A 12,053-nucleotide genomic window follows, 5' to 3' on the forward strand; every position below is an offset into this window, starting at 1 on the left:
TCATAAAGCTGCTTCACAACAGGAACAAAGCGGCGCCGCTTCTGCCGCCGCCTTCGCTGCCTTTCATTTCCTGTTTGGCAGGAAATTTTCCCAGCATGCCACTGATAGGCGCCTGATTATCCAGCCTCCATCTTCCAGGTTTTATTGAAACGGCGGCTGACGGACAATCACGCGGCTCCACCTGCTCAGGGTGCGGGAACGTGCACACGCACACGCACGTCCTCTCAGAGATGTGGAACACCTGAAGGTTAAAGCAGAATTAAGCAGCGGTGAGGAACATATGGAAGCCCTCATTATTGAGCTCAGCTCAGCAGGACGTTCAGGGTCCATCAGAACGGTTCCGTCCCCGTGGAAGAGGAACCGGATGGTTCCTGCCATCACGAAGGCGCCGCCACCGCGCTGGTGCACGTTAGCAACACGTCATGTTACCGCAGGGCTGGAACGCCACCGTTCAGCAGAACAAGATGGCCGCTCTGGTGTCTGGAGCTCCGAGGCTTCCTTCCTCTCCCACAGCTCCACAGCACTGATCACCCTCGCGTTCCTGAAGGTCAAAGGTTGCTGGGCTCCTCAGGTCTCCTGCCATGTCCCAGCATGCACTGGGCTTTGTCTAAGGACTCGGGCTTAAGTGAACAGATTGTGGTCGGTGAGTTATTGCTGATGATGTTGGAGTTGGTCAAAGAGGGTTTGGATCAGTCAAATTGTGGAGAAAGGCTGGGGGAGGGTCTCCCACTGGCCCCTCCCTGCCTGTATTTAACCTGGAGAGGGGACAAGCGTCACAGACTGACACCGCGTCCACCAGTGTCACTGTGAGTGAGCAGCAGAGCAGCAGGCTGGAGCCCTGGTACTCCTACACCCACTGGTTCCCCATGGCCTCCTCCCATGTGCTGAAGCCCAGCCTGGAACCGGTGCCCAAGATGCAGCCGGCCATGATGATGTTCTCCAGCAAGTACTGGTCCAGGAGAGGGATGTCTCTGGACTCGGCCATGTTCCAGCAGCAGCAGCGCCACACCGGCGGCCAGATGGTGAGACGCCGCACATCTTCATCCTCCGGGCGCTTCGTGCCGATGAGGCGATGAGGAGGAAGGGAAGGAAAGGAGGAGCGCCTGCGTATCCCAGCAGGACGCTGCCAAACGGTTGTTAGGAGCAACCGGAGAAAGTTTCTGAGAAACCTCTTCCTGCTGCCGTCCTTGACCTTGTCCTTGATCCTTGACCTTGTCCTTGATCCTTGACCTTGTCCTTGACCTTGTCCTTGACCTTCTCAATGGGCTGCGCGTGTCGCTGTTATTTGCTTGTTTGTCACGTGTTCGTCTTGATTTCCCCACCGTTGATGTTGTCACGGTCACTTGCTGTGAAGGTCGTGAGCGTTTGTCCCTGTTGACAGTGTTGTTGTTGTTGTTGTTGTTGTTGTTGTTGTTGCTGACTGATGTTTGTGGCGTTTCCTGCAGTCCAGGCGTCCGTCCTTCTGTCCCATTAATGAAGCAGCTGACGGGGAGGCAGCTGAGGCTGCTGGGAAGACGGCCGTGATCTTCTCCCTGAAGAACGAGGTCGGCTGTTTGGTCAAAGCTCTCCGGCTCTTTCAGGTGAGCACATGGAACTACTTCCTGCTCAGCTCTTCTCTTGCATCACATCCTCCTCCAGCTGCTCGTCTCTTTTCCTCTCCGCAGGAGAAGCGCGTCAACCTGCGGCACATCGAGTCCCGGGCGTCGCGGCGCCTCACTGATGAGGTGGAGATCTTCGCCGACTGCAGCTGCGGCCCGAAGGAGTTTAACGAGCTGCTGGAACACCTGAAAGATCACGTCAACATCATCTCCTTCAACACACCTGTGCACGTGTGGTCAGCGGAGGCAGGTAGGAACACCTGACATCATGCTAATGCTAACTGATCATCTCAGTCTAACGTGCACACGTGCACCCTGCTCATTTCCTCCTCCATATGGAGATTGTTGGTCCATATTTAATAAAGTGAATCATGCTGCGCTGCTGCATTAATGCTGTATCGTGATAAAAAACCCAAGTTCTAACCTCAGCATGAAAAATATGATTTAAAAAAATCTGAAATATCAGATTTTTAACAAAAAGACGGGATCTTTGTCATGTGATCAGGACGGTTTCTGGGCTTGTAACACTGGGCTTTAGCATGCAGCTAACTTCCCTACATGCCTATTATTTGTTTTTATTCTTTGGTAAGTTTACATTTTGTATCATAAAGTTCACATTCTGTATCATAAAGTCCACATTTATGTATTTTAGTAGCTTTTATTTTGCTATCCAGCAGTTTTGATGCTAAAACATGTTTTTTTCAAACCTAGCCAAACCGCACTGGAAGCAAGTGTGTAAATTCAGCTTATTACTTACACGCGTGCGTTGGTTGTCAACGGATCGCACGATTCGTCTCTGTCGGATCGTGATCGCGACCATTAGCTCGTGTTCAGCCGGTGCACGTGAATTTGGCGCGGAACTTCTGCGGTTCCACAGTTTCGACCAATCACGCGTCTCTTCTGCCTGCGCAGGTAAATAGCAGGTATGTTACCACATAAATAAATAATGCAACAGTTTCTTCAGTGCTTTGATCAACAATTAACCACGTTTAACTTTCAACAAGTTTTTGTAAATGGGCTGGTGCTGTGACCAAGGCGCATTTCAGAGCAAAGTTCTGCGGTACGTTCCCATTTTAGATCATTTTACCACCATTTGAACTGTGTTTTCATCACTTTTGCATCAGAAGAAATCGGTTTAAGTTACATGTGAAATATTTATTACATTTTATATTTTTATTATATTATATTTTATATTACAGTGAGTTTATTTTACATGCGTCCATCTAGTTCTGAAAGAAAACCTCTGCAGAACCTTTTAACGTTCCTTAGTCCTTCCAGGAAATGAAAATGATTTTGGTGATTAATAGAAATGAAACCTTTAATTCCCTGTAAACATTCCCTGAAGAACATGCGCAGTAGTGTGGTAGTTAAACTACAGACGTTAACTACAGGTTCATGTGAGTGGTGAATGAGCCAAAGAGTCGAATCAGGCAACAGCCACAAAAATGCATCTAATAAAATAAAGTGCCACAGTCACCTCCAGAGACAGAACCGGTCCAGTTACACAGGCGCTGTCACCGTTGAGCGTTTCAGATCGTTGGAGATGACGTCGTCGGCCCTTCAGGAGCTGAACGGCTCAATAAGTCTCGGTACCGACGCTGTCGGGAAGATGAGAGGGATGCCGAAGCACTCGGGCTGGTGTGGTTGGAACGCTGGTCTCAGGGCTCAGGTGGGAACACTGGTGGGGGGTAACTGCTCTGCTCTGGTCTCCAGATGGTGCCGTGCGATAACACAAACGTGGGCGCCACATCAGACGGATCCGTCCTGAACAGTAAGACACCTGAAGACGCGTTTGTCCTCAAAGGGTTACGTAGTCGCGTATTCCCGACATACATGTGGCCCTCTTAGAACTGATCTGTGACCTTCATGGGAGGGTCCTCGCACCTCTGACCTTGGAGCCAGAGGTCTGGATGGGCCTGGATGATGTGATGATCCGGACTGTCTCTGACCGGGTCCGTTTGCAGACAGATTTCTGAGCGTGACTTCGTTACCGGTTCAATAAAAACTGAAACTTGGACTTTACGTGTCGGTGGGTTTTTTCAGGTTTGCTCAAAGTCACAGTTGATTTGGGGCTAAATTTAGCCAGTTTATTCAACTTTTATGGAGTGGTCGCCAACTCAACAGTTCTGGGTAAATAATTCAAAACTTCATTTTAAAAGTAAATAATGTTTAAATATTCCCTTGCTGTTTGTGTTGGGAAAGTGAAAAAAGTTGCCTGTATTTGTTCATTCAACTCATTTAAACTCAACTTTTTTAAGTTAATGCCTCAAAAAACTAGTGGAGGCCACTCCAAGACTGCAGCCATGGAACAAGAGATGATCTTGCATAACTAAATCAATATTCATGCGACTGGTTTCCACAAACATTTGGAGTTGATGCTAACGGGGAGAATTCAAGTGTTTGTATTTGTGTGCAGCTTCGGTGCCGCCGACAGACTGCGGTTTTTCCAGATTAGCCTCCTCAGCTGGGGCTCGTCCCTAACCCTAACCCTAACCCTAACCCTCAGCTGGGGCTCGTCCCTAACCCTAACCCTAACCCTAACCCTCAGCTGGGGCTCGTCTCTAACCCTAACCCTAACCCTAACCCTCAGCTGGGGCTCGTCTCTAACCCTAACCCTAACCCTAACCCTCAGCTGGGGCTCGTCCCTAACCCTAACCCTAACCCTAACCCTAACCCTCAGCTGGGGCTCGTCCCTAACCCTAACCCTAACCCCAACCCTCAGCTGGGGCTCGTCCCTAACCCTAACCCTAACCCTCAGCTGGGGCTCGTCTCTAACCCTAACCCTAACCCCAACCCTCACCCCAACCCTCTTCCTACCCCTAACCCTAACACACTTACAAACATAGAGGACAATTCAGGGGGAGTCCCGGACCCACAGACCCCAGCCTTCCCACAAAAATCACAAATCATACCATTCATTTCTACTTTTTCACATAGAACCACAACCTTACAGTACACCATTAAACAAAACTTTTCAACCATACTACACCAACATCCGGCCTTCTATAACCACAAGATTATCCTAGCACACAGAAAAAACAGAAACCTCCATTCCATACTCACCACATCCAAATTCCCGGACCAATTCATCGCACCCCGACCCAGACATAGTCAACACTATCGAGACAGAAAATTCATTCAAAACACATACACTGGTACAGGGTTCCCCACACTAGGCCTCACTTCCATCCATTCCACCAACGTAGTCTACATCATCACATGCACCCTCTGCAATAAACATTATATAGGTGAAACACAAAATTCCATACATACCCGTCTAACACAGCACCTTTACAATATAGCAGGAAGTCGACTTGGCACCACCCTTGTCCGCCACTTCCAAGAGCATCCAGTCAGCCACCTTATCATCTCGGGGCTGGAAACCAATAACAGCTGGACAGTGGGACAGAGGAGAAGAGCGGAACGCATATGGATCAACAGATTAGGCACAAAGACACCACATGGCCTCAATGAACATCCATAGAACCTATCTCTCCCAATCAGCCAATTTAGACAACTTAACATTCTTACAAACTGAACCAGTCTTTTATCTACCATGGATCGACCCATTTATTTTCTACCCTGCTTTTATTACATAACTTCGTTTTCTCTATTTTATTTTTCAATTTATTTTTATTTTTATTTATATTGCTTCCCCCCCCCCCCCCCCCCCCGGGGGGGCCCTCACCCTCCGCACTCCCCTGCTCAGGGATCAGTAGGCCAGTGCAAAAATAAGTTTTATATCCAAACCCTGAACCCTAACCCTAACCCCAACCCTAACCCTCAGCTGGGGCTCGTCTCTAACCCTAACCCTAACCCTAACCCTCAGCTGGGGCTCGTCTCGAACCCTAACCCTAACCCTAACCCTCTAACCCTAACCCTCTAACCCTAACCCTAACCCTCTAACCTAACCCTAACCCTAACCCTCTAACCCTAACCCTAACCCTCACCCTCTAACCCTCTAACCCTCTAACCCTAACCCTAACCCCATAACCCTAACCCTCTAACCCTAACCCTAACCCCATAACCCTAACCCTCTAACCCTCTAACCCTAACCCTAACCCCATAACCCTAACCCTCTAACCCTCTAACCCTAACCCTCTAACCCTAACCCTAACCCCATAACCCTAACCCTCTAACCCTCTAACCCTAACCCCATAACCCTAACCCTCTAACCTCTAACCCTAACCCTCTAATCCTAACACTAACCCCATAACCCTAACCCTCTAACCCTCTAACCCTAACCCTCTAACCCTAACCCTCTAACCCTTTAACCCTAACCCTCTAACCCTAACCCTCTAACCCTAACCCTAACCCTCTAACCCTAACCCTCTAACCCTAACCCTCTAACCCTCTAACCCTAACCCTCTAATCCTAACACTAACCCCATAACCCTAACCCTCTAACCCTCTAACCCTAACCCTCTACCCTCTAACCCTAACCTCTAACCCTTTAACCCTAACCCTCTAACCCTAACCCTCTAACCCTTAACCCCTAACCCTCTAACCCTAACCCTCTAACCCTAACCCTAACCCTCTAACCCTAACCCTCTAACCCTAACCCCATAACCCTAACCCTCTAACCCTAACCCTAACCCCATAACCCTCTAACCCTAACCCCCTAACCCTCTAACCCTAACCCTAACCCCTCTAACCCTCTAACCCTAACCCTAACCCCATAACCCTAACCCTCTAACCCTAACCCTAACCCTAACCCTAACCCTCTAACCCTCTAACCCTAACCCTCTAACCCTAACCCTCTAACCCTCTAACCCTAACCCTAACCCTCTAACCCTAACCCTAACCCTCTAACCCTAACCCTCTAACCCTAACCCCATAACCCTCTAACCCTAACCCTAACCCCATAACCCTAACCCTCTAACCCTCTAACCCTCTAACCCTAACCCTCTAACCCTAACCCTAACCCTAACCCTCAGCTGGGGGTCGTCTCGAACCCTAACCCTAACCCTCTAACCCTAACCCTCTAACCCTAACCCTCTAACCCTAACCCTAACCCTCTAACCCTAACCCCCTAACCCTAACCCTCTAACCCTAACCCTCTAACCCTAACCCTAACCCTAACCCTCTAATCCTCTAACCCTCTAACCCTAACCCTAACCCTCTAACCCTCTAACCCTCTAACCCTCTAACCCTAACCCTCTAACCCAACCCTAACCCCCTAACCCTACCCCTAACCCTCAGCTGGGGCTCGTCTCTAACCCTAACCCTAACCCACAGACGGAGACGATGTTCCCTGGTTCCCCATGAAAATCTCCGAGTTGGACCAGTGTTCCCACCGAGTGCTGATGTACGGAACTGAACTGGACGCGGACCATCCTGTGAGTGACCCCTGACCCCTCCAGGGGAGCTGGAGGCGGCTGCGCAACACTAACAGCTGATTTTTGCTTCCTGTCAGGGATTTAAAGATGAAGTTTACCGTCAGAGGAGGAAGTACTTTGTAGAAGTGGCCATGAATTATAAATTGTGAGTCATTTTTCCTTAATTCTGACCTTTGAAGCCTGTTTTTGTTGCGTGGCTCAAGTCGTGCTCTGCTCGCCAGTGGCCAGCCCATCCCCCGGGTGGAGTACACAGCCGAGGAGACCAAGACCTGGGGCGTGGTCTTCAGGGAGCTCACCAAACTGTACCCGACTCATGCCTGCAGAGAGTACCTGAAGAACCTGCCGCTGCTCTCCAAGTACTGTGGCTACAGAGAGGACAACGTCCCGCAGCTGGAGGACGTCTCGCTCTTCCTCAGAGGTCTGATGCACTTCCTGTCACCAACATGCAAGCTCACGCTAGGCCACTGACCTGTGACATCACACAATATCAAGGCAGACGTGGCCTCAGTGACCATGGGGACACATGTGACCTCATGTTTGCCGTGACCTTTGACCCTTTACTCCGATACTCGATCACACATTTATGCTTTTGAGGTACGCGTTTTGATTGGAACTCCAAGTTCTCCATCACATCTTATAGTTTGGGCATAAATCCACTTTTTATGCACTCTGCCACAATAACAATTTACTTACTCGTTCATTCAGTTAAAGGTTAGTTCCCAGCAAACATGGAGCATTTTTACATTTGATCCCACTTCCACGCCAAAAACGAGGCAACGGCTGTGACTTTAGAAAAGCTCCAGACTCGTGATCTGAATACACACTCCAGAAGACAAACGTCTCGCTGTGCTCATTTTGAGACTTAATGAGATACTTGAACTGAGCCAAGCAAACACTTGGCAGCCGTTCAGAGGAACGGGAGGATGTTTGGACAAGACAAGTGGTCCCGTCAGAGCAAAAGCAACCAGCAGCAGCACTGACGGAGAGCCACCGGTGTCTTTCAGAGAGGTCCGGGTTCACGGTGAGACCGGTGGCGGGTTATCTGTCTCCCAGAGACTTCCTGGCCGGCCTGGCCTACAGAGTCTTCAACTGCACCCAGTACATCCGTCACAGCACCGACCCGCTCTACACGCCCGAACCGTGAGTTACACGTGGGATCAAATGCTCAACGTTCAACATGTTCAATTACGTCTTTTTCAGATTTGCTGCACTGAAGCTTGTAGCAGATAAGAATTTAAGTTCATTAGTGCTAAACTGTAGGCCTGGTCACCATGGAAACTGCTGCTCGGCGGTCACGCGTGTCTTCTGAACGTTGTCTGGTTTCAGGGACACGTGCCACGAGCTCCTGGGACACGTTCCTCTGCTGGCAGACCCCAAATTCGCTCAGTTCTCCCAGGAGATCGGCCTGGCTTCCCTGGGAGCTTCGGATGAGGATGTTCAGAAACTGGCCACAGTGAGTGTGACGGGACGCCTCTTTGCCCGGCGGCGCCCCCTACGGGCGGGGGTCACCAGGACGCCACCTCAGACTAATTTAGCAACAACTGAATAAAGTCAGCCGGTGATCTTCTCCACGTGTGATATGTAAAAGATGTCGCAGTGTTTATTAATAGCTGCTCACCGACCGACACACCTGCACTGGTGGTATTCACCGAGCTGTCTGCGTCTCTTGGACAGTGTTACTTCTTCACCGTCGAGTTTGGGCTGTGCAAACAGGACGGCCAGCTGAGGGCTTATGGAGCTGGGTTACTGTCGTCAATTGGAGAGCTGAAGGTAAGTCAAGTCTAACCCTCACCCTATTGAAAGCACGAGATAAATCATACATGAAGAACCTGTGGAGCGGTGAAGGCTGTGAAGATGTGCTGGGAAATGTGTTTACATGATTATCCTGACCACCAGAGGGCGCTGCTCTCTGCAACGCGTGGATAAACGATCAGTTATAGATTCATCATAATCTGTGTGTGTGTGTGTGTGGTGTGTGTGTGTGTGTCCAAGCATGCCCTCTCAGAGGAGGCCTGTGTGAAGGTGTTCGAGCCAAAGACGACCTGTACGCAGGAGTGTCTCATCACCACCTTCCAGGAAGCTTACTTTGTGTCTGAGAGCTTTGAGGAGGCCAAAGAGAAGATGAGGTAGAGAAGAAACAACAGGACAGACGACCACAGACCGCACGCCATACGTGCTTTACGTTCCACGTAGCAGTCCGTAAACGCCCTCATTGCACGTTAACGTGTTTCCACCTATCAGAAGAAGACTTTAGAAGCTTCCACCCAGAAAAAGAAAGTCTTCTTTTATTTGTTTGTGAGGTTTTTCTGGTGGAAAATGAATCTTGTGTATTTGCCCATCAAACCTCTGAGGTCATTTCAATCAAAGGTTTTCCTTTAAAACATTTAAGGCCACATTTAATGCACCTTTTCTGCTTCAGGGACTTCGCCAAGACAATCAAACGCCCGTTCTCGGTGTACTACAACCCGTACACCCAGAGCATCGACCTGCTGAAGGACACCCGCAGCATCGAGAACGTGGTGCAGGACCTGCGCAGTGACCTCACCACCGTCTGTGATGCTCTGGGAAAGATGAACACCTACATGGGCATCTGAAGCCCCGCCCAGCCCGCCGCTCACCTGTGCATCAGCTGTTTCCTCAGGTGTTAATGCTGTGGTGAACGTGTTGATGTTGTATTCCATCGCTTTCTCCGTTGGTTTGTTTGAGGAAACTATCTGAAAAATTTCAAAATAAAATAAACATAGTTGGAGCTGCTTGACTCATTTATGGTCTGATGGACGTGGGAGCGAGGAGCTCGATGATGGGCGGGGCATGATAACTGTGACGGAAGGTGATGGACAAACTGAAGAGAAAGGGAAAGGTGCGTCCATAAAGATTCTGTGTTCAGGTGTTCCTTCAAAGGAATATCAAAATCATGGAAGTCAAACGCCCATTATTCCACCTGACTCGAGTACATAAGATATTATAGTTAGTGGGTCTGGTCAGGTGGCTCGACGGCTCCCCCTGGAATCCAATTTCATTGTCAGAATAAAGAAAAAAGAGGGCGGAGACACCCAACATCACTTCCCTAACCCTAACCCTCTAACCCTCTAACCCCTAACCCTCTAACCCTAACCCCCTAACCCTAACTCAAGCCTAACCCTCTAACCCTCTAACCCTAACCCTAACCCTCTTACCCTCTAACCCCTAACCCGAACCCTCTACCCTAACCCTAACCCTAATCCCTAACCCCCTAACCCTCTAACCCTAACCCTAACCCTAACCCCTAACCCTCTAACCCTAACCCTCTAACCGCACCCTAACCCCCTAACCCTAACCCTCTAACCCTACCCCCTAACCCTAACCCTCTAACCCTAACCCCCTAACCCCCTAACCCTCTAACCCTAACCCTCTAACCCTAACCCTAACCCTCTAACAACCCCTAACCCTCTAACCCTACCCAACCCCTACCCTCTAACCCTAACCCTCTAACCCCCCCCCTAACCCTCTAACCCTAACCCCCTAACCCCTCTACAACCCCTAACAACCCCCTAACCCTAACCCTAACCCCTAACCCCTAACCCCCTAACCCTCTAACCCTAACCCTAACCCCTAATCCCTAACCCCTTAAACCCTCTAACCCTAACCCTCTAACCCTCTAACCCTAACCCTAACCCCTAACCCTCAACCCTAACCCTCTAACCCTCCTAACCCTCTAACCCTCTAACCCTCTAACCCTAACCCTCTAACCCCCTAACCCTCTAACCCTAACCCTCTAACCCTAACCCTCTAACCCCTAACCCTCTAACCCTAACCCTAACCCCTACCCCCTAACCCTCTAACCTCTTAACCCTGTTCTAAAAACCCTCACCCTAACCCTCTAACCCTAACCCTCTAACCCTCTAACCCTAACCCTCTAACCCTAACCCTCTAACCCTCACCCTAACCCTCTAACCCTAACCCTCTAACCCTCTAACCCTCACCCTAACCCTCTAACCCTAACCCTCTAACCCTCTAACCCTAACCCTCTAACCCTAACCCTCTAACCCTCTAACCCCTAACCCTTTAAACCCTAACCCTAACCCTCTAACCCTCACCCTAACCCTAACCCTCTAACCCCCTAACCTCTACCCTAACCCCTACCCCTAACCCTCTAACCCTAACCCTAACCCTCTAACCCTAACCCTAACCCCTAACCCTCCTACCCTACCCTCTAACCCTACTAACCTAACCTCTAACCCTAACCCCTACCCTCTAACCCCTAACCTCTAACCCTCTAACCCACCCTCACCCTAACCCTCTAACCTAACCCTCTAACCCTCTAACCCTAACCCTCTAACCCTAACCCTCACCCCACCCTAACCCCTCTAACCCTAACCCTCTAACTAACCCTAACCCTAACCCCTAACCCTCTAACCCCTAACCCTCTAACCCTCTAACCTCTAACCCTCACCCTAAACCTCTAAAACCCCTAACCCTCTAACCCCCTAACCCCTCTAACCCCTAACCCTCTAACCCTAACCCCTAACCCTCTAACCCCCTAACCCTCTAACCCTAACCCTCTAACCCTCTAACCCTCTAACCCCCTAACCCTAACCCCTAACCCTCTAACCCCTAACCCTAACCCTAACCCCTACCCCTCTACCCTAACCCCTAACCCTCTAACCCTAACCCCTACCCCTAACCCTCTAACCCTCAACCCTCTAACCCTAACCCTAACCCCTAACCCCTAACCCCTAACCTCTAACCCTCTAACCCTCTAACCCCTAACCTAACCCCTAACCCCTAACCCTCTAACCCTCTAACCCCCTAACCCTAACCCTTACCCTCTAACCCCCTAACCCTAACCCTAACCCTAAAACCCTAAACCCCTAACCCTAACCCCTAACCTCTAACCCTACCCTAACCCCTAACCCCTAACCCTCTAACCCTAACCCTCTAACCCTCTAACCCTAACGCCTAACCCTCTAACCTAACCCCCCAAACCCTCTAACTAACCCTCTAACCCCCTAACCCTCTAACCCTCTACCCTCTAACCCTACCCTCTAACCCCCTAACCCTAACCCTCTAAACCCTCACCCTAACCCTCTAACCCTAACCCCTAACCCTCTAACCCCTAACCTCTAACCCTCTAACCC

The 12,053-nt window shown here is 50.0% G+C and overlaps 1 protein-coding gene across 1 annotated transcript; it reads left to right on the top strand.

Moving 5' to 3' along the window:
• The first annotated feature begins 559 nt into the window (after window positions 1–559).
• On the top strand, window positions 560–9,685 carry tph2 (tryptophan hydroxylase 2 (tryptophan 5-monooxygenase)). Its single transcript, XM_057051740.1, has 11 exons — window positions 560–1,022; window positions 1,446–1,580; window positions 1,665–1,848; window positions 6,836–6,936; window positions 7,014–7,081; window positions 7,158–7,354; window positions 7,941–8,076; window positions 8,263–8,389; window positions 8,611–8,706; window positions 8,929–9,062; window positions 9,356–9,685. Exons 1-11 carry the CDS (start codon window positions 867–869, stop codon window positions 9,528–9,530), a joined length of 1,509 nt encoding a protein of 502 aa, XP_056907720.1. The 5' UTR covers window positions 560–866; the 3' UTR covers window positions 9,531–9,685.
• Window positions 9,686–12,053: the final 2,368 nt, after the last annotated feature.

This window comes from Takifugu flavidus, chromosome 13, assembly GCF_003711565.1.
Source record: "Takifugu flavidus isolate HTHZ2018 chromosome 13, ASM371156v2, whole genome shotgun sequence".
Classification (NCBI taxonomy): Eukaryota; Metazoa; Chordata; class Actinopteri; order Tetraodontiformes; family Tetraodontidae; genus Takifugu; species Takifugu flavidus.

What these genes read in the sequence shown, in the direction of transcription:
- tph2 (XM_057051740.1), top strand. Translation starts at nt 867, where the DNA reads ATGGCCTCCTCCCATGTGCTGAAGCCCAGCCTGGAACCGGTGCCCAAG. An exon ending in CGTGTGGTCAGCGGAGGCAG is followed by an intron (nt 1,849 to 6,835) that starts GTAGGAACACCT and finishes CCTAACCCACAG; the next exon opens with ACGGAGACGATGTTCCCTGG. An exon ending in CGTCTCGCTCTTCCTCAGAG is followed by an intron (nt 7,355 to 7,940) that starts GTCTGATGCACT and finishes GGTGTCTTTCAG; the next exon opens with AGAGGTCCGGGTTCACGGTG.